A 23,472-nucleotide genomic window follows, 5' to 3' on the forward strand; every position below is an offset into this window, starting at 1 on the left:
TCTATTTGAGCATCAGTAACTTTATCAACTTTTATGTTATTTGCCATTTTTACATTGAATTGCCTATTCAGACTTTCATCAACTTTTTTATTAGATCGTTTATTTTATTTTATTTTTTGGTTGTTATATTATAGTTCTCACTAAACAATGGATACCAATCTATTGTTACATATGTTGTAGGATAGGTTTAATGTAAATAAACAGGTTTTGTAAGCATGATAAAACAGCATTATTAACCTTTGGTACTATATAAGTTCTGTGTTTATTTATATATCAATTTCTGGATGATTTGTATAAAATATTCTGTTACGAATTTTTCCTATAATTTCTCTAGCATTGATTTCTAGATGATTTGTATGAGATATTCTGTTATAATTTTTTCCTATAATTTCTCTAGCATCAGTGTTATACTCTGTGTGTGTGTGTGTGTGTATAGTCATGATTTATATTTAGATGTATAAATATATATACATATGTAGTGATATATGTATATATACATAATATATGTATATTTAAATGATGCCTTAGGCTGAGGAATATTTATGTGAGAATTGGTTAATAGTAAGACTTCTTATGAACAAAGACAACTAGGTTTCTGTCTATCTGGACCACTTTCATCATAAAGTGTTTCCCTGATGTGTAGATTAAAGGTTTATGGCTTGATTTAGCTATTTTCCACAAAATTCATAAACTTATTATAAACTTTGTATATTTTTTGTCATGCTAAATGATTTTATGTTTCTATTTTATATTTATAGAAGAAATGGATCAAAAGACCCTGTGGAAAAAGAGAAAAATTAGACAAGATCATTTGAAGTATAATATGTGGAATAATAATTATTACTTCAAACTGTCTTCAATAAACACATTGAATTTCACCACATATATATTAGGCAACTAAGTGATGCTGTGTCTTGTTTTGAAAATAATGGACATGTCTATGTACATGTATGTTTAGCAAGATTAAAAACATATGAAGTCCCTTTACAATTAAATTCCTATATTATCAAACCCCAAAATTAAGAACTTACATTTGTCATTAAATGCCAAAAATGAGAATAGAACCCATATGAAATTTAGAATGTTGATTTTTTTTTTAGTTCTGTGAATAATAATGATGGTATTTTTATGGAAATTGCATTGAATTTATAGATTGCTTTTGGCAGTATGGTCATTTTCACAATATTAATTCAAGCCACCAGTGAGCATGGGATATGTTTCTATTTGCGTCATCTATGATTTATTTCAGAAGAGTCACGTGGTCTTCTTTGTAGAGAACTTTCACTATCTTGGTTAGGTATATTTCTAAGTATTTTATTTAATTATTATTATTATTGCAGATGTTGTAATAGGTGTTGAGTTCTTGGTTTGATTCTCAGCTTTGATGCCCACATAGCCAAATCAAGACTAAGGGGGAAAAAAAAAAGAAATAAAAAAAAAATTCTGGAGATGTCACATTACCCAACTCCAAACTATGCTATAAGGCTATAGTTAACAAAACAGCATGGTAATGGTATAAAACCAGGCATGTAGACCAACAAAACAGAATAGAAAATCCGGAAATAAAGCCAAATACATATAGCCAACTAGTCTTTGACAAAGTAAATAAAAACATAAAGTGGGGAAAGGACATCCTATTCAACAATTGGTGCTGGGATAATTGAGAAGCCACATGTAGAAGAATGAAACTGGATACTCATCTCTCACCTTATACGAAAATCAACTCAAGATGGATCAAATAATTAAATCTAAGACCTGGAAGTATAAAAATTGTAGAACATAACATAAGAAAAGCTTTTCTAAACATTGGCTGAGACAAAGACTTCATGACCAAGAACCCCAAAACAAAGGCAACAAAAACAAAGATAAATAGGTGGAACTTAATTACACTAAAAAGCTTCTGAACAGCAAAAAAGAAAAATAATGATAATAATCAGCAAAGTAAACAGACAACTCTCAGAGTGGGAGAAAATCTTCACAAACTACACATCCCACAAAAGACTAATATCCACAATCTACAAAAAGCTTAAACAAATCAGCAAGAGAAAAAGAAATAATCCCTCAACAAGTGGGCTAAGAACATGAATAGACAATTTTCAAAAGAAGATATACAAATGGCCAAAAGACATGTGAAAAAATGCTCAACATCACTAATGATCATTGAAATGCAAATCAAAACCACAATGCAATACCATCTTGCTCCTGTAAGAATGGCCATAATTTAAAACTTTCAAAATAATAGATGTTAGCATGGTGGTAATAAGGGAACACATTTACACTGCTGGTGGGAATGTAAACTGGTACAACCACTATGGTAAATAATACAGAGTTTCCTGAAATAACTAAAAGTAGAACTGCCATTTGATCTAGCAATTCCACTGCTGGGCATCTATTCAGAGGAAAATAAGTTATTACATAAAAAGACCCATATGCACACATGTTTATAGCAGCACAATTCACAATTGCAAAAATATGGAACCAGGGTAAATTCTCATCAACCAATGGGTAGATTAAGAATAGGTGACATATATAAATATATATACACATATATATATGATATATATATATGGATGGATAAAATATATATAATGGATATTCCTATTCTATATATATATATCTATCACCTATTCTTTATCCATCCATAGGTGATATATATATTCAGATATATATATATATATAGATAGATAGATAGATAGATATCACCTATGGATGGATAAAGAATAGGTGATATTTATGTGTATATATATACATATATGTGATATATATGTGTTTATATATATGTGTATATACACATATATATCACCTATTCTTAATGGATATTCCTATTCTATATATATATATATCTATCACCTATTCTTTATTCACCCATTATAAAATACACACACACACACACACACACACATATATACACACACACACACCATGGAATACTACTCAGCCATAAAATGGAACAAAATAATGGTATTACAGAAACACACACACACACACCATGGAATACTACTCATCCATAAAATGGAACAAAATAATGGTATTACAGAAACCTGGATAGAGTTGGAGACCATTATTCTAAGTGAGGTAATTCAGCAGCAGAAAACCAAACAATGTATGTTCTCACTTTTAGGAACCTAAGCCATTAAGACTCAAAGGCATAAGAATTGTATAACAGACTCTTGGAACTCAGAGGGAAGGATAGGAGGGGAGTGAGGGATAAAACACTACACACTGGGTACAATATAGATTCCTCCAGTAATGGGTACACCAAAACCTCAAAAAGCACCACTAAAAAGCTCATCCATGTAATCAAAAGACAACTGTCACCTAAAAACAATTGAAATAATAAAAAAAAGAGAATAAAATAAAACGGATGAATATTTTTAAATAACCAGAAAAATAGAATTGGCTCAAAAAACCAAACACATTGTAAAATTAGTTCATTTTGTAGTAGAGAGCAGGTAGGAGTTGTTATATTTCTAATTCCACATACTTTCCACTGGGCAATGACGTAAGCTCTAAAATGGGAAGCACTGTACCATACCTTATAGGAAAAAATGTGATGCTAAAGCTGGATGCACAATAAAAGCCTAGCAGCACTTCTCACATCAAAATATCGAGAGGAAGAGAGTTTTTTTATACAACTTAATTATTTAATAGTTTCCTCAGCAAAAATTAAAACACAATTCTGCAGGAAATGAATTCAAAGTATTTTCAGTATTTGCAAAACAGTATTGATACTGTCAGTGGACTTCTTAATGTTCTTGTTTCCATTACAATGTGTGAAATGTAATTAAGCTCAATAAATTTTTTTTTCATGTAACCTGTGAATTAGAACAACAAATTTCAATATAAGCTCATATGGCTTTATATCGTTTTTGTTTTCCCTAGTGTTTTCCTCCTGTTTTAGCAACCTGTTAAACAGGTACTAAATCTCTGAAAAACAAATTTTGACTTGACACGTTAAGTTTTGAAAGGTGTTTTGTCACAAGAAAAAAGGAATCTTGCATCACAATCTCTTCTTTCTGTAATAAACTGGAGTCTCATTTATTAGTTTTCCCAGCTTACAGCCTCAGACATAATTAATCTTTTTTTCCCTTCTCTTCTGTTCTAACAAACTTCCAGACACAAAACAGACATTTTGTGATGATGAATATCACAGCTGTCACACAGGCCAGCAGGAACCCAATCACATCCAAAGAGTGATACTGGAACCAGGTGAGGTCGTGGGCTGCAACTCGAAGGTGTTTGGCTCCTTTGTGGCGCATGACGAATTCAATCCAGAAGACTGCTCGATCCAGGGGCTTCATTGGTTGATCATGATGAATTCTTGATAATTTCATAGCATTCTCTTTATATCTGAATGATAAACATAACAATATCAACATTGAAAGTAAGTTAATTTGCCCGAGCATATCAAGTCCGTGAATGCTTTTTAAAGTGTCACATGATTTAAAGTAAATGTCATAGAATTGACATAGAACTTGTGTATTTTAATTTGAGTCGTCATAGAAAGTTTGACTTTTAAATTGAAATTTCATCATTGACGAATATTTTTAAAGTAGAAATGGAAGGTCAGATGAGAAGGTTAATTATTTGAGGCAGAGAACATATTATGAACAATTTTATTTTTTTATTTTTCTAATTTTTAGTTTTTGTGGACACATAGTAGCTGTACACATTTATGGGGTATATGAGGTGCTTTGGTACAGGCTGCAATGTAAAATAATCATATTATGAAGAAAAGGTACCCATCCCTTAAGTATTTTCCTTTGTGTTATGAAAAATTCAATTACACTCCTTTATTTTTCAAACAGGCATATAAAATCATGCTCAACATCTTGAGCCATTTTAAGTGCTGAATGATATATAGTTAAAATACAATTTAATAATTACCATCTTTAGTTTTCTAAAGAGGAATTGTGCCACGTGGGTGAAATGCCTCATAGCCACGTGCGCTGCTTCTATTCCAATCTTTTGTGTCCTACTGTTTCCCACCCAGTAGCCAGAATGATTTTCTTGAAATAAAAGTCAGATTATGACACTCCCCTGATTAAGACTTTTCTCTGCTTTCGATCATATTATGAATAAAATCCAACTCTGCTATTTTGTCCTCAGGACCCTGCATTATCAGATACTGGCAAGCTCTTCTCCAAACACTTTTCCCACGCACACCAGGTCTTCTAGGGACATTGGCCTTATATTTTTCTTTAAGCTCCCAAAGGTATTTTCGTCTTAGCACTTTAAGCATTTTGTCTCCTCTTCCCACTCTTGGAGTATTCCTTATTGCAACAACATAAGTCACACTTCTATCTCTTGGGAGGCAATCCTTTAAATGTTACCTCTAAGAGAGGCTTTTTCTGGCCACACTGTGATAGAACCCCTAGGATTTCCTCTATTTTTTGTGCTTATTTTGAAATTATTTGGTGCCTAGAATTTTAAAATGCATTACATGTCTTCTAAAATACACATTCAACTATAAAATACATAAAATAAATGTGCATACACATAGCTCAAAAAGGTGTCATCATCTTGAACATATCTTGAAGTGAAGATACTAATTCACCTATTTCTCAGATCATGATAGAGGATATCAGAATCTATTTAGAAGAACTCTCTTTTCCTGGACCATTTTAGTCACTTACTTTTGTCCTCCAATTAAATATTAACCTGATTTCGAATATCATGCTTAAGCTTTGTTTGCTTGTATAATTAAATTATATAATACATACTCATTTGTGTCTTTTTTTTCTTTTTTTGAGATGGAGCCTCACTCTGTCACCCAGGTTGAAGTGCAGTGGTGTAATCTCAGCTCACTGCAACCTCTGCATCCCGGGTTCAAACAATTCTCCTGCCTCTGCTTCCTGAGTAGCTGGGATTACAAGTGTGCACCACCATGCCCAGCTAAACTTTGTATTTTTAGTAGAGAAAAGGGTTCACCATTTTGGTCAGGCTGGTCTCAAACTCCTGACCTTGTGATTCGCCTGCCTCAGCCTCCCAAAGTGTCTTTTTTTAAAAAATGTAGCAGTTGTTGGTTTAATTCTGTTGCTGTGTAGCATTTCATTAATTGATAATACCACAGATTAGCTCCTCATTTTATGATCAATAGATACTTGGTTTGCCAACAATTTTTGGAAACTATTAATAATTTTGTATAAACATTTTTGTATATAGCAATAGATTTGTACATTTATACATATCTGTTGGGTGTGAGTGTGGAATTACTGAGATAAAAGTGGAATTGCTGAGATAAAAGTGCATGCATAATTATGATTTACTTTTTTGTTTTAAAAATTTTTTAAGTGTATTTAATATTCAAAATTTAAAGATGTTTTCATTATCATTTTTATAATTTCTCACATCCACTAGGGCTGGATCATGTTTTCTTTATGATACTGAATCTTTTCATACATACTAAGTCTTGATTTATGACCCACTACATGTAAATTCAAATAATTATTAACTATTCAACATGCTTTAGAGTAATGTATCTTCTGGTTGATATACAAAATACATATATGTGTATTATATATGTGTGTGTGTGTGTGTTACATTACAATGTGACAATTGTTAATTGTGTTCTTCAAATGTTTTATGTTCTTACTCATTATTTGATCTTATTTTTCAAGTCTGTTTAGATTTAATGAAAGTATTTGTATATTCACATTTAAATCTACCACCTTATTTTATATTTATTTTCTATTTTTTTCAACCTGTTTTATGTTTCTTTCACAATTATTTCCTGTGGTCTTTAAAGGTACTTTTATCATTCATTATCCTTCTATGTTATTTGTGATAAAGTAGTTTTAAAGTATTCCTTTAGGTGTAACATTTCTTATATAAAAACATTATTAATAGTAGTTATAAATGCTGAATTGATAGTAGCTGGGTTGGGCAAGGAATTTTGCACATTGTTTTCTTTGGAGTATGAATAAATCAACTATCAAAAAGTTTACTTATTAAAAGTATAATTTTCGTGCTTCAAAGACCATCATCAAAAAAGTAAGAAATTAGTTCACCAAGAATGAGACAAAATATTTAAAAATTATATATGTGATATGGGATTGTATCTATAATATATAAATAGTTCTTATTAAAACTCAATAATAAAACAAGTCACAAAGTTTAAAAATGTTCCAAGGATTGGAATAGACATTTTTCTAGAGAAGATATATGCATGGTCAGTAAGCACATATAAAGATTCTCAACATCTCTGGGCATGATGAAAATACAATCCAAGGCAACAATGAGAGATCATTTCACACCCACCAAGAATGGTGTAATAAAAAGACAAATAATTACAGGCGTTGGCAACAGTGTGAAGGAATTGGAACCCTCCTGTACTGATGGTGGTAATGACAAATGGAACAAGCATTTGGAAAACAGTTTGACAAGTCTTCCTATAGGGGCCAGGAATTCCACTTCTAGTATCTACCCAAAAGAAATGAAATCATATCCATGCAAAAAAAAAGTTCCTAATAATCACAATTGGAAACAATTAAAGGGCTAATGAGCTAATTAAGAGACAAATAAAATAAGGCACATCCATATTATAAAATATACTGCTATAAAAATAAATGAAATATCAATACACACAAAATAAATAAATCTAAAAACCATAAAAAAAACAACAAAAATTGTGCTGGGTGAAAGAAGTCATTTATACAACATCATAAATTGTATGATTCAATTTATATGAAATATATAGAGAAAACCAATTATAGAAAAGGAAAGCAAGTTGGTGTTAGTCTAGAGCTAAGGGGTCATGGGAAATGACTTCTATGCCATTACAATTTACATAATGTGGTTTAAAATGTTCTAAAATTATATAATGGTGATGGCTTCAAGACTGTAAGTATAAATACATTTGGATTTTATACTTCAAATAGGAGGGATTTATGCTATGGAAGTTAAATTGAATTATCAAGCCTGTTACAATAATGATAATAAAAATAAATGTTTCAGTAAGAAAACATACATAGTTTGAGACATTTTAGACATTGAATTAAAATATTTTATTATATTTCATCAAGTTTATCTTTCCTTTCTACTGTGGATTGATTCTGTCAAATTTATTTTAAAATGTCTTTTTATTATCTATATCACTTTAAAATTATTTTTGTGTTGAAAAGTATTTTAATAATTGATTATTCATTAAATGTATGTGGTTCAAATACAATTTTAAAATAACCACTCAAAAATAAAATCAGATTTCAGATTGGTTCCATCGTTTAAATTCTTTCAAAATCAGTCTCATAAAAAAGATAAAAGTCATACTCACTATTGACAAGAGAACCTACCTATAAATACCACCTAGTTAAAAAAAAAGTTATACTTACATAGGATCATTAATTACAGTCGTCAGTGCATTCAGCAAGTCTGTACTCGACATTGTATCAAAGTCCAGTCTAACGGCTGCACCCTTGACCTTCATGTGAGCAATGTTATCAGGTTGATCGGCAAACATTGGAACGCCCACCATAGGTATCCCATGGTAGATTGCCTCGTAGATGCCATTGGCTCCACCATGAGTTATAAAAGCTTTAGTTTTTGGATGACCTAGGATTGAATGAATTTTAGCAAAATTATTCATAGGACTAAAATGAGAAATGCACAATGGAAGGCTCTGAAAGTGACAGTGTTTTCTATATAACACATTGAACTAAATTGAAATTGAGCACCTACTTCTGCTGGAGATGTAAGTGAAGTTTATATAGTGTGGGCAACTTCAGGCTAAAAAAATTACGCCGAGTGAGATGGCTCATGCCTGTAATCCCAGCACTTTGGGAGGCTGAGGTGGGCGGATCACAAGGTACAGAGATCAAGACCATCCCTGGCCAACATGGTGAAATCTGGTCTCTACTAAAAATGAAAAAAATTAGCTGGGCAAGGTGGCGCATGCCTGTAGTCCTACCTAATCAGGAGGCTGAGACAGAAGAATCGCTTGAACCCAGGATGTGGAGGTTGCAGTGAGCCGAGATCATACCACTGCACTCCAGCCTGGCGACAGAGCAAGATTTGTCTCAAAAAAAAAAAAAAAAAAAAAAAAATTAATACAAGATTACCAGTTGGACTAATGAAAAAGTGCAATTTAAATAAGAGGCATAAAATGTGCCAAAAAGATAAAAGCAAAGAAAAGGGATAAGAACATAAGACTGTGTTATTAATTAATTTATTTATTTATTATGTTTTTTTTTTAATGGAGACAAAGTCTTGCTCTGTCGCCCAGGTTGGAGTGCAGTGGCACAATCTCTGCTCACTGCAACCTCCCCCCGCCAGGGTTCAAGCAATTCTCCTACCTCAGCCTCCTGAGTAGCTGGGACTACAGGTGCAACAGCACATCTGGCTAATTTTTTGTATTTTAGTGGAGACAAGGTTTCACCATGTTGCCCAGACTGGTCTCGAACTCCTGAGCTCAGGCAATCTGCCCACATTTGCCTCCCAAAGGGCTAGGATTACAGGATTGAGCCACCATGCCCAGCCAGAATGTGTTCTTTTAAGTGCAGTCATGGAGTATGGTATGTGGGGTGTGCAAGGCAGCGGGCAGTGAGGTGATGGTGCTAGAATTGAGGAAGGACAGGTCACACTTCATTATAAAATGTGTCATCACTGTATGATTAAGATTAGGGATTTAATCCTACAGAAAGTGCAGTTTCCCTAGTGATGGCAGAAGGTTATTTTTAGTGGCACCTGAAATATCCCTGAAGGAGAGGAAAGAACAGGTGTAAAGTTGTAGAAATAGGAGAAAGGAAGACAACCCAGGAAGTGCCAGAAAAATTCTGTAAGAGGTAATAACACCTGAAATAAAGATACTCTGATTGTGATCATAAAGAATGTGAGTACATATCACAAAATGCCAACAATTATAGTTTATTCTTTTTCCCTGGACTGAAAAATAAATATAAAGAAGTTTCATTTTATTTTATTTTATTTTTAAGTTTTTCTATAACAAATGTTCAACAAGCTTCTTTCATGATGAACCATTAACATTCTAATGATCTGTTATGAATATATTAAGTATTTGTTCTCCAGAGACTTACCAAGAAGGTCATTCTGGGGTATCCACTTGTACAGCCGAGTATTATGTCCTAAGGTATCTGGCTTATTACCATCAAATCTCCACAGAACCTGTTACATTAAAGAAAATATCTTATTCCATGAGTGGAACTCTAAAGTTATAGAATGTTAGCACTCTAAAGAGATTAACAATGAGAACAAGGGATGTTAAGTAACAAGAACTACTCATGCTGATGTAAATAGAATACTCACATTTCATTTTTTAAATTTTTATAATTAGGTATATAGGGAAATCATGATTTTTCAATGAAAAGTTCAAGTATTAAAAAACTTGTTACACTTCTCAAAAGAAAACCTATGTGTGGCAAACCACAATATGAAAAAAAGTTTAACATCACTGATCAAAACCACAAAGAGATGCCATCTCACACCAGTCAGAATGGCCTTTATTAAAAACTCAAAAAAATAACAGATGCTGGTGAGGTTGTATAGAAAAAGAAATGCTTATACTCTGTTGGAAGGAGTGTAAGTTAGTTTAACCATTGTGGAAGACAGTGTGGTGATTCCTTAAAAACCTAGAGGCAGAAATACCATTTGACCCAGCAATCCCATTACTGGGTGCATATCCAAAGGACTATAAATTAAAACATGCAAGCATATGTTCATACAGCACTATTCACCCTAGCAAAGACATGAAATCAACCTAAATACCCATTAATGATGGATTAGATAAAGAAAATATGGCACATACACACCATGGAATATTACATAGCCATAAAAAAGAACAAGATCATGTCATTTGCAGGAACATGAATGGAGCTGCAGGCCATTATTCTTTGCAAATGAATGCAGGAATGGAAATCCAAATACCACATGTCCACTTATAAGTGGAAGCTAAAAGATAAGAACACATGAACGTATAGAGAGGAACAACATAAACTGGGGCTTAATTGGAGGGTAGAGGTTGGGAGAAGAGAAAGGATCAGGAAAAACAACTAATGGGTGATAGTCTTAATACCTGTGTGATGAAACAGTCTGTACAACAAACCCCCAAGACCTAAGTTTACCTATGTAACAAACCTCCACATGTATCCCTGCAATTAAAAGTTAAAAAATAAAATTTAATTAAATTTTAAAAAGATTTAAAAATTAATAATTATATGCATTAAAAATTTTTAGATAGTCATAATTCTAATGTGACAAAGCAATAACAATTTACTAATGACCTACATGATTATTTTGTTTTATGTATTTTATATTATTTTTCATCTATCAAATATAATATTAAATTTTTTCAGTAATATGGGAAGTGGTTCACGTATATCTACTTGTCTGTAAATTATTTTAATGAAAATAATTTGGAGTGTAAGTTAGTTTAACCATCAATCAAAGAGTTTGATGTCCTTTGATTGACAAAAATGCAAGTCTATAAAATAAGCTACTTGGAAGGAGTCAATGCTGCAAAGGTAGCATGTATAACTTATTTGAAATTACAAATTATCAAGCACTACATCCACGAAAAATTTCAAGTGACAATTTGCCTGGCTTCTTTTTGTTTGGCTCCTTCCTATATTTCCAGCTGCTGCCTCCATTGGGAGGAGTCGTTAATCTGATAGTGCAGAGTCCTCACACTTTATACTGCACAGGGTCCATCCTCCGAGCAGGATCCAGTAATGGGATTGCTGGGTCAAATGGTATTTCTGCCTCTAGGTTTTTAAGGAATCACCACACTGTCTTCCACAATGGTTAAACTAACTTACACTCCTTCCAACAGAGTATAAGCATTTCTTTTTCTATACAACCTCACCAGCATCTGTTATTTTTTTGAGTTTTTAATAAAGGCCATTCTGACTGGTGTGAGATGGCATCTCTTTGTGGTTTTGATCAGTGATGTTAAACTTTTTTCATATTGTGGTTTGCCACACATAGGTTTTCTTTTGAGAAGTGTAACAAGTTTTTTAATACTTGAACTTTTCATTGAAAAATTATGATTTCCCTATATACCTAATTATAAAAATTTAAAAAATGAAATGTGAGTATTCTATTTACATCAGCATGAGTAGTTCTTGTTACTTAACATCCAGCCCAGCAAGGTAGGTTGCTTTTTCTCTTTCTCTAAATCTACCTGACTGGGTGGGTCCTTAGACTAGTTGTCAGTCAGCCTAGGCTGTCCTTTCTCTGATAGTGCCCCGAACATCACTCGAATAGGCCTATCCTAAAATGACCAGGAAGTAAATGAGGCTGGATAACATGGCAAATCTAAACTGCATGATGCATGTCAGACTTTTTGAAATACCTGCTATTATTGTGCTAGCGAAGTTACTCACTAACATGTAACTTTTTCTAACATCTGTAGTGTGTACAGCTCCCTCAGGAATCTTTAAACAAAAGGATCAAATGACAGGGGCAGAATTTGATGATAGCTCTTACTTGACCCTAATATCATGATAATACCAAAACTTTACCTACGACTCTTAATTTTGTTTATTTCTGATCACAATATTAATACTGTTTATTATCAATGAAAAATATCCCCTGTGTTATTTTAGATCTTGTGTATGTATATATATTTGATTTGGAACTAATGTCTGAGATAACTAGTGCTTTCCCAGCAGCTGAATTTATAGGCAGGAAATTTCTATACTTGGATTCTTTACAAACTTTAGCAGCCTCTTTCAGTAATTTTCCACACTATTAAGACACTTTATCTAACCTTTTGTGGGATCTTGGCAAGGGCTGATGCAATTACATTGGCCCTTTCTTCTGTCATGTTGCTGATCATTGACCCCAGAGAAAACACCACAATACCATTTTCCCCAGAACTCTGTACAAAATCTTCCATTTCCTGTGGGGAAAAAAAAAAAAATGTGTTCTATCATGATAGAGTATCAGCACATGTGGAATAAATGGTACAAAAACTAAAGAGAGAAAATGAAGTATTATCAGGAATTATTGGAGTAAACGATGTTTTTTTAACTGACTCAATTACTCAGATTTTTTACAAGATGTATATTATGAGATAGGTTGCCTCTGTTAAGGGTATTTGTGTAAATATATGTGTGTATGTATGTATGTGTGAAAGGGAGAAATGAAATAGAGCTATTACATCATATTTGGGGAGATAATATTAGAAAACATTATACCCAAATTCTTCACTTGTAATATTGTAATTACTAACATAGGTTCTTGGAAAGTGGCACCACTTGTCTTTAATGCTATATTGTCGTTCTACTAAATCAGACATGTTTATTTTAGGCAGGTTTTCTATAGAATTATTTTAGTTTGAAGTCATTAGTGGTTGACTTCCCCGACTATGAGTACTGAGGAACAGTTACTCACAGCTGGGATTATTTTATATCTACATTTTTCTTACTCTATAATCCTTTACATTTCACCTAAAGTTTGTCAGAGTTTTCTAGGCTTTTTTCAAAAAAAAAAAAAATTAATAACTGTAAGAGATGGTGGTTAAGAAACACTGGAGTCTGGCATTGTGGTTTGGAATTTCTATGAATTAATTATAAGAGTCTCATTCATAATACAGATTTGTACAGTATATATAATACAGAATTGGACAGTTATATAGTTGAATGATCACGTTTCATGTTACTGTTTAAGTGGAACAGCTTTTCCCTGAAATCACACTGTTAAATTTATGCGCTATTTATAACTGCCTGTGAGGAACTCTCCTCATCACTTTGCTGTGTCTCAGAGGCAGCAGCACTTGCACCTCAATGGAAGTGACTACCAGGCCTTTCTGCAGAAGAAATTTGGTTACCCTCTTGAGTAGTTTACTCACACTACATAAAAATTTTGGTGGAAGATGTACTTGGCTGGAATTTATTGAGAATCATTCTGACTTGTGTTCCTCAATCTACACCAATTTTTTGATTTAAGTACTTTCAGATATAATCATTGGGGTAAGACTTTTTCTTAAGTGTTCTTTACAAAACAAAACAATTCCAGATGTTTACTTTACAGATCACATATGGCTGAGTATTTTTAAAAATAAGATTTTTAATCTTAAGACATCAGTGTTAATGAAATGAGAGTCATTGCACTACTGTTCCAGGTAATACATGGGATATCCAGGTATCTTGTGTGATTGCAATTACCTGTAGCCACATTAAATGTAACTTTTGTTCACTGTTTTGTCTCAGTGACTCGATGCCTAGAGCCTTCTTCATCCACCCAGTGTTAAAATAATATAACTCTTTTTACAGATTCATTATTGATGTGGACTGGTTGTTTCTCATTCTGTGACAACTTTAAAAAAATACACTATTTATGTAAGAAATTTATAAAAGTATTAAAAGTTTTAAAATGAAAATAATTTTTTTCTAAAATATCTGTCTAGAGATGTTGCCATAGTAAACTCTGTATGTTTTCATCGTGGCTTTTGTTCTATTTTGAGAGTTGAATGTACACTTGTGACATTTATTTAGACAATTTTATTCTTATTGAATATACCTTTTCCTCCTACAAGAAATGTATCATCTTGTAATATTTATGATTTTCTACCTCACTTTACTTGTAGTATAGCTGACTGTAATTGAACATTTTGTTGATAAAATTATTGTAATGCTATAGTATGCATCTAGTGTAAGTTTTTAATTACGCCTTCATTTACTATGTTTACTTCCAGTGTTTATTTTATGAATATTTTCCATAAATATTAAATATGTACATCTTGATTTCTTTTTTTTACCTATATGATTTCATGTGAATATATTAGGAAACCAATGGCTATACGCATTTTTAACACTTGATACGTTTGCCGAATGTCCTTTTCTCTTATAATATACATAAATTATCTGAGAATCTAATATTTAATTGACTAGAAAGCAACTTGGGTTTACAATTATTTTACATAATAAACAATTAGAGAATGGGTTTCACCACCATAGACTGGCATTCAAAGCTTTCTGCAAGTTAATAACAATAGCTAGTATTAGTAATTATTGCTATTGTACTACTAGTCATCCTTTTCCTTGTCCTTCTACATGTCCTACTCTCTTCCCCTCCGACTGGCACTATCATTTCCCTTAATGTGAGTGGTGAAAGCTTCCAAGAGTAGGGTAGGATGGCACAGAAATTTCATTAGTCTTACCTCAGCTTTTGTCTCCTTAGAAAGTTACCAACCATATAGAGCCCATACAATTTGCATTCAACATAGATATTGAATTTTAACCATGGAATAAACTACCAGTTTCACGTTGCTGCTAATAAGGAGGTAGACAAAAATGATCTCGTAAGAGATTATATAATAATGTAATAAAGAATGCTTACTTTCTACCTAGTTCTTAGAAGTGTGACATCAATTTAAAATATATAAAGTTCTTATGTTCCTTCATAAAGAATATAAGGTTAAATGATGACAGAATTATTTTGTTATTGTAAACTAAGGGCACTATTCAGATATAAGTGGTAGAAATTATTTGGTATTTATTATACATGCATTGCTCATTTTTTTCTGTGCTTCTTTGTTAGGCAGTTATGATGTTGAGACACAAGTTATCCCAGGAAGCTTTACTGCGTTGCTCATCTTAAGGCAGAAAACACCTGCTCTAATAGGGTATGTTTATGCTAAGAGGTAAACCTCTGGGATCTCAATGCAGAATGATTTAAATACTTGATTAAAATCAAGTGAACATTGGGTGTGGCTGCAAATATAGGATCACACATTTCTATTGTTAAGGAACTATTTTCTTATAAGTTAGAATACTGGTGAAGATCCTTATCATTTATGGTTGAATTTTAGAATTTTATCTTGCTCATCTTACTGTCAAAACTGATATGTCTCCTTTTAATCAAGTCCAAAGGGTATCTGTCATATAGAAAACTAGTAGGACTTTGTTAGAGAATGTAATTTTGAAATACTGAATAATTAGTTTCTATTAAATGAGGAATGATATCTCAAGTGACTTACACATGTTAAGTAATTAGTAGTATTAGCAATACAAAAATAACCACAATTGCAAAATTAATATTTCAGAATCACTGTAAGCCAGAGACATTTTAAGTGGTTTATTTGTATTAACTTTTTTCCATGAAACACAATATGAAGTTAGTAGCATTACTGTAAAAGTAGGCATACTTATTTCCATCTACTTTCTAATCCACTTTTCCATCATCTGCTACCTGATTTCGCATAAAATTTCCTGAATAGTCAGATCTTTCCAGTCTGACCCTTCTGCAATTTAATCCATTGAATATCTTGGATTTGTTTTAAATTTTTTTTTTATTGCATTTTAGGTTTTGGGGTACATGTGAAGAACATGCAAGATTGTTGCATAGGTGCATACGTGGCGGTGTGATTTGCTGCCTTCCTCCCCCTCACCTATATCTTGGATTTTTAAAAATATAATACTGTCACATATTTTTCTTTTGCCTTAACTCTTTTTAGTAGTTCCTAAATGTGCTTAATAAATTTCAACTTCTAAAGTGTATCTGGCTCTTATCTTGCCTGTCAGCATCATCTGATTCTTACTCAGTATCTCCCTTGCAAACTAAACTTTGAGTCTTGAGAACTGTCCTGACCACTTCACCTGCTTTTCCTTTTGTGTTTTTCTCTCCCTCATTCTTTCACCTATTCCTGCATATTGTTCAGCTCTCATCTTAATTGTTAATATCAGTGACCCCAGAATACTTTCTAGTATCTACACTAGGTGCTTCCTTAGCATCATTTTTTCCCTGGAGATAATAGTTTTTACATAGTTTTTATTACTTGCATATGTTCTGTCTTTCAAAGTAGATTGTAAGGTGTGTTGGGACAGACACTGTGTTCCACACACTTACCTGTTATGTGTGCTAATCCGTTTATATTCTTTCTATGAATGGCTAGTACCTTCTTATATGTTGCATAATCAAAGCTTTAATTTACCAACCCTATTTTCAAAGTCTCCTTAGTATCCCTCTTTAGCTGTAATAATGGTGAAATTCACAAACTTGCGATTGTATCAACATGTACATGTACGTGAGTTTTTAATCAGTATCTGCTTTACCTTTCCCACTTCTCATCTTTCTGCCAGTGTAAGTCAAACACTCTGAATGAATGTAGAACCATACATACTGAACAATCAAAGTAAACAAAACTAACAGTAATAGTTTACCTTAGGTAGGGGTTTGGCAGGTTTGCAGTGGAGTCCTCCAACGAACTCAACATTTGGTAAGCGTGGATGAGGAAATTGAAAATCCCAGTAGTTTCGAATAAGCCATATTTCAGCTTTTCCCATTATCTCAAATAAGGTAGTGGGTCTTCCTGATGGGGAAAAAAGAAAAGAAAATGTAGATGACACAAGATAATTACACAAGGTAATTTTCTGAAAGAAGTTAGAATAATGTAGGTGAAATATTTGTGCCTTGAAAAATATATGCATATATAGTCATAATTTAATTTTTATGTATTATACATTTTTTCCATGCGTATTTACAAGAAAGGCAAAGTGGTAGAGAATCATGAGAGATATATCACATCAATATATTCACAATCACAAACAAGCCATAGAGAATTAATCTCTGTTTTATTTGTTAAACCTTCAATAGTACCAGATATACATAAAAACCACTCTTTGAGCCATGATTAATTAATTCTACCTATATAAACAATTTTCTAAGGAAGAGACTAATTTTCATAATTCACTAATTTAGTTTTTTCATCTTTGGTTCTTCAAATGAACTGTTGATTATTTTGAAATTATGGCTGAAATCCTTGTACCTACTACTACTTTTGATTCATGCTAAGATCTTAATAATATTCATTTTTAAGTAAATATGTTTGCAAATGTTAGCTAGAAAACTTTGAGAAATTATCAAAATAGAAATTTGTGTCCAACCTTAATTAAGCTCATAGTTTTAAATAGACATAATTTAAAAAAAACTATACAGTTATAACTTAATGTTCACACTTCAACAAGATGATTGGACTTGAAATAAATGATTTCTAATCCTTTAGTGAAGGTGTATAGAAACATTAGAAACTTCAAATTACTTGTATTTTTTCTTTTATTCTGAAATGAAGACATTTCTCTCAACTGTAGAGAAAATCTTCTGGTAGCATGGGTATATATTGTAATTAGTAAACAAGGAGACTGAGGTATACAAGAAAAAAACAACTTCTGTAATGATACATAGATAGTTCTAGAAAAATGTGTAACTACTCAATCTACCAGTATGCATTCAGCAAGATGTTTCTTGATAGATTTGACTTTAAGATGAAACAAATGTATAATAAAACAGATGTGTGATTGATTACAGAAATCTAAGGTGCACTAATTTACAGGTTTATGACTCACTGGAGTGTTCTGTATGAGTGATGGCCACAGGGTTTTAACTGGTCCTATAATTTACCTTTTCTATAGCTTCTGTGAGTTTGATAGATCATCTTATATTTTCATATGATAAATTCACTTACACACAAAAAAAATCCCACTACCCTGACTTTATGGCTTTATACAAGTTCAGCTTCAAAGGCACAAGAAGGTTAGATATTCATGCTACCAATTGAAAAAATTACTTACTTAGAACTTCACTGTAAAGCTGGTCCCACTTCTTCATATCAAATAATTGGAACCAAAATCGAAAATAAAGCACATAGATCATATTTTTTACCCTCTCCATGAAAGTCATTTGATCACTTAATTCTGACGTAACAACAGGTGCATAGGAAGGAGGCAACAGAAATCCTCCACAATGTTTTTCAAGTATGTAGCCAAGAGAGAAGCGAAGACTGTACACAAAAGGTATTTTAAGAAGCTCTGCCAGCAGCTCACCACAAGGGGAAACGGCATCTGCAAGAACAACATCAAATCTTGAGTCCTGTAGTTTTGTCATAAGTTTCTTATTTGAAACTACATCTTTACAAAATGTTCTAATTAGGTCACTATATGTCCACATAATTTCTTGTAATTTTGAAAAATGTGACCAAAATGTATCTTTTGGAATTTCTGACCATCTCTCAATCAGATGAATAATGTTATCCACAAACTCAGTTTCAGCTAAAGATGTAGAACAAACTTCAAATTTAAGAGCGGATGAGTTGTTGGAATCAAAAAGAAAAGAAGGTGAATATGCCAATACAGTCACTTCATGACCTCTCTGAACAAGCTCATACAGGATAGTCTTTATATTCATCCAATGACTGAATTCTGTGGGCCACACCAGCACCTTTCCACAACTCCCAGAGCTAAAGTAACAGCTCAGCTGTATCAGCAGAAGAACTGAAGTCCATTTCATAGACATCCTAATGCAATGCAATGCTTGTTTTCTAGTTGCTGCTCCTTTCTGTCATTTCTCATGGTGATATACAAGGATAAATCAGTCACAAAGTTAAAATGTAACTTTTACACTTCAAAGTAAATACATTATATTAACAGTCTGAGCATGTGGATGACAGGAGACAAATAAAAAGTAGATGGCCTCTTACACAAGTGAGTTCAATGTCCTTTTTATATTTTTAAGTGCTATAATTCAACTAATATTAATAATCTTGCATGGACACATTACCTGACTCATGTAATATATTGTAGAATATTGTCCATAAGAGTAGCAGTGAGAGGCTCACGTTCCTGCAGTCTCTTTAACACAGAACTAAAGATAAATAAACGTGATTCAAAACTTTTGTAAATTTGTTGACATATAATTATATAATTATCAATTGTTGTGTAAAATTTAATGTTTCATAGTATATTCACAGAATTATGCATCTACCATAACAGTCAGTTTTAGAGAACTCTCATCTCCTAAAAATAAACCCTATACTCTTGAGTCATTTTCTCCCTACCCCTACTTTCTGCATTTGTCCTATCCCGGGCAACTGTTAATTGAATTTTTATCTCTGGATTTGCCTATTCTGGACATTTTTTAATATATGGAATCATAAAACATGTGATCGTTTATGACTGGCTTATTTTACTTAGCATAATATTTTAAAGGTTCATTTATGATATCACATTTATATGTTGATTTTTAAGACCATCATGTATGATTTAGAGAGTTTCAAGATGAAATTATCCCTATAGACTTTGTTGAATTAATCAAGGATAGCGGGAGGGGAAGAAACAAAAGCAAAGTAAGTCTGCAGTACGTTCAGCATTAATCGTTAGGTTCATTTGCTCTCTGACTCACTTCCTCCTGGGCTTTTTGGCTACTGTCTTAGAATTATGCAGACACTGTAACAATATTATAGTTCATCTTAACTGTTCTATAGATAATAACTTAAACATTTTAAAATGTTTTCTTCTCTTTGAGGTATTCCTTCAGGTCCAACATACTGATGAAACTACTGCCTTAGCTGGTCTGAAGGACCTCACTGATGCCAGATAATCTGAAGGATTTCACTAATCCCAGCTGATCTGAAGGACTTCATTGATGCCAGCTGCTCTAAAGGACCCCACAAGGAACTGACTCACCAAAGAATGCAGTTTCCAAGTTCTGATGATTTTATCTCCATTTTCCTGGCTAATCTATGACCTCAATTTTTCAGTCCATCACCTTCCATTATCCCCTTAAAATCTCTAGCCCAGAACTCCTTAAGGAGGTAAATTTGAGGGTTTCCACCTATTTTCCTGCTCAGTGCTCTGCAATTATTAAATTCTTTCTTTGCCGCAAAATCTAATGTCTCAGTGTAATTGGTCTATTATTGCGGAGTGGGCATATGAAACTGCTGGCCCTATAGCAAAGTCTTCAGTGGAGGAAATAACTGCAAATATGGTGGAAATAGAAAGATAACTCAAATTAGAAGTGGAACTTGAAGATGTAACTAAATTGCTTCAATCTCGTAATAAAACAAATACATGAGGAGTTGCTTCTTAAGGAAAAACAAAGAAAGTTGTTTCTTGAGATGGAACCACTCCTGGTGAAAATTATCTGAACATTGTCGAAATAACAACAAGGAATTTAGAATATGACTTAAACTTACTTAATAAAGCAGCATTAGACTTTCAGAGGATCGATTCCAATTTTGAAAGAAGCACCACTATGGGAAAATTGCTACCAAACAACAATGCATGCTAAACAGAAATCCTTTGTGAAAGAAGGGTTAGTGGATGTAGCAAATGCCATTGTTTTCTTACTTTTAAGAAAGTGCTACAGTCATGCCAGCTTCTAGTAGCCACTACTCTGATGAGTTAGCAGCCATCAACATTGATGCAAGCCTCTCACCAGCAAAAAATTTACAACTCACTGAAGGCTCAGATGAGTGTTACCACTTTTTAGCAACGAAGGGTTTTTAAATTAAGGCATGTACTTTTTATGAATGTAATACTATTGCAGAATTAATAGACTACAGCATTGTGTAAACATAACTTTTATGTGCCAGAGAAACCAAACCAAATTGTGTGACTCACTTTATCGCAGGTTTTGCTTTATTGTAGTAGTCTGGGACCAAATCTGCAACATCTCAGAAGTATGTCTTGTATTAGCAAAATCACTTCATATGAGATGTACTCTTGAAAAATATTATAAGTTGGGGAGTGGCCAAAATGGTCAACTAGAAGCAGCTAATATGCATGGCTCTCATGGAGAGAAACAGATGGAGCAGGTAAATACAGCACCTTCAACTGAAACATCCCGGTACTTGCATTGGGACTAATCAAGGAAGCAACTGATCCACAGAGAATGGAGAAAAATAAGGCATTTGTAAATCCATCTAATCCTGGGTTATTTATTTATTTATTTATTTTGTTAGTAGGGTATTTATTACTGCCTCCAGTTTAGAACTTGTTATTGGTCTCAAGTTTTTCTCAGTTCATCCTTGGGAGGGTGTATGTGTCAAGGAATTCATCCACTTCTAGATTTTCTAGTTTATTTGCTCAGAGGTATTTATAGTATTCTCTGACGGTGGTTTGTATTCCCTGGAGTCAGTGATGATATTCCCATTATTTTTTATTGTGTCTATTCGATTCTTCTCTCTTTTCCTCTTTATTAGTCTAGATAGCTATTCTTTTTTTCCAAAAAAAAAAAAAAAAAAAAAAAAAAAAAAAAAAAAAAAAAAAAAAAAACCAGCTCCTGAATTTGTTGATTTTTTGAATAGTTTTTCATATATCTATCTCCTTCAGCACCACTCTGATCTTGGTTATTTCTTGTCTTCTGCTAGCTTTGGGGTTTGTTTGTATTTGGTTCTCTAGTTCTTTTAGTTGTGATGTTTGTGTCAATTTGAGGTCTTTCTAGCTTTTTGATGTGGGGATTCAGTCCTTTAAATTTCCCTCTTAGCAACGCTTTAGCTGCATCCCAGAGATTCTGCTACATTGTCTTTTTGTTCTCATTGGTTTGAAAGAGCTTCTTGATCTGCCTTAATTTCATTATTGCCCAGGAGTCATTCAAGAGCAGGTCTTTCAATTTCTGTAGTTGTGGGGTTTTTGAGTGAGTTTCTTAATTTTGAGTTCCGATTTTATTGTGCTATGGTCTGAGAGACTTCTTATTATGATTTCAGTTCTTTTGCATTTGCTGAGGAGTGTTTTATTTCCAATTATGTCATCAATTTTAGAGTAAGTGCCATGTGGTGCTGAGAAGAATGTATATTCTGTTGTTTTCTGAGTGGAGAATTATGTAGATATCTGTCAAGTCCACTTGATCCAGAGCTGAGTTCAAGTACTGAATGTTGTTTTTAATTTTCTGTCTCATTGATCTGTCTAATATTGACAGTGGGGTGTTAAAGTCTCCCACTATTATTGTGTGTGAATCTAAGTCTCTTTGTAACTATCTAAGAACTTGCTTTATGAGTCTATGTGCTTCTGTTTTGAGTGCATATATATCTAAGATAGTTAGCTCTTCTTGTTGAGTTGAACACTTTACTATTATGTAATCACCTTCTTTATCTTTCTTGATCGTTTTTGGTTTAAAGTCGGTTTTATCAGAAACTAAGATAGCAAGACCTGCTTTTTTTCTTCTTTCCATTTTCTTAGTAAATTTTCCTCCATTCCTTTATTTTGAGCCTATGTGTCTTTGCATGTGAAATGGGCCACTTGCATACAGCATGCTGATGAGTCCTGACTCTTTATCCAGCTTGCCATTCTGTGTTTTTTAATTGGGGTATTTATCCCATTTACATTTAAGGTTAATATTGTTATAATCCCATTACTGAGTATATACCCAAAGAATCTGAATTATTATATTTTTAAGATACATGCACACATACATTCACTGCTGCATGATTCATGATAGCAAAGGAAATCAACCCAAATGCCCTTCAGTGATAGACTGGATAAAGAAAATGTGTTATATATACACTGTGGAATACTGTGAAGACATAAACAGGAATGAGATCATGCCTTTTGCAGGGATGCCTGCATCCTGGTAATAGAAGTGATTATCCTCAGCAAACTAACACAGAAACTGAAAACCAAATACCATATGTTTTCACTTGGGTAATGGCATGCATAGCTAGCTGGTAAAGTACTGTTTCTGGATACGTCTGTGAGGGTATTGCCAGAAGAGATGGACACTTGAGTCAGTAGACTAGGAGAGGAA

General features: G+C 33.0%; 1 protein-coding gene across 2 annotated transcripts; it reads right to left on the bottom strand.

Annotated features, from left to right (window-relative positions):
- Nucleotides 1–3,046: 3,046 nt before the first annotated feature.
- Nucleotides 3,047–19,289, bottom strand: LOC105731571 (UDP-glucuronosyltransferase 2B19). 2 transcript variants are annotated; one of them, XM_064367608.1, is made up of 7 exons: nt 18,914–19,050; nt 18,525–18,795; nt 17,118–17,266; nt 12,722–12,853; nt 10,032–10,119; nt 8,331–8,550; nt 3,047–4,350 (listed from the first exon to the last, which is right to left on the bottom strand). In XM_064367608.1, exons 1-7 carry the CDS (start codon nt 18,956–18,958, stop codon nt 4,074–4,076), a joined length of 1,182 nt encoding a protein of 393 aa, XP_064223678.1. In that variant the 5' UTR covers nt 18,959–19,050; the 3' UTR covers nt 3,047–4,073. The 2 variants fall into 2 exon arrangements, with proteins under 2 accessions (XP_064223678.1, XP_012328833.2); XM_012473410.3 differs by having other exon boundaries at nt 18,525–19,289.
- Nucleotides 19,290–23,472: the final 4,183 nt, after the last annotated feature.

This window comes from Aotus nancymaae, unplaced genomic scaffold (genome assembly GCF_030222135.1).
Source record: "Aotus nancymaae isolate 86718 unplaced genomic scaffold, 86718_ANA_hifiasm-v0.15.2.pri h1tg000006l, whole genome shotgun sequence".
Classification (NCBI taxonomy): Eukaryota; Metazoa; Chordata; class Mammalia; order Primates; family Aotidae; genus Aotus; species Aotus nancymaae.

Excerpts from the sequence above, each read along its gene's own strand:
- LOC105731571 (XM_012473410.3), bottom strand. The coding sequence starts at position 19,245 with ATGTCTATGAAATGGACTTCAGTTCTTCTGCTGATACAGCTGAGCTGT. Across the intron at positions 10,120-12,721 it reads TTGCCAAGATCCCACAAAAG|GTTCTGTGGAGATTTGATGG; the intron begins GTTAGATAAAGT and ends TTAATGTAACAG. Across the intron at positions 8,551-10,031 it reads ACCCCAGAATGACCTTCTTG|GTCATCCAAAAACTAAAGCT; the intron begins GTAAGTCTCTGG and ends ATTCAATCCTAG.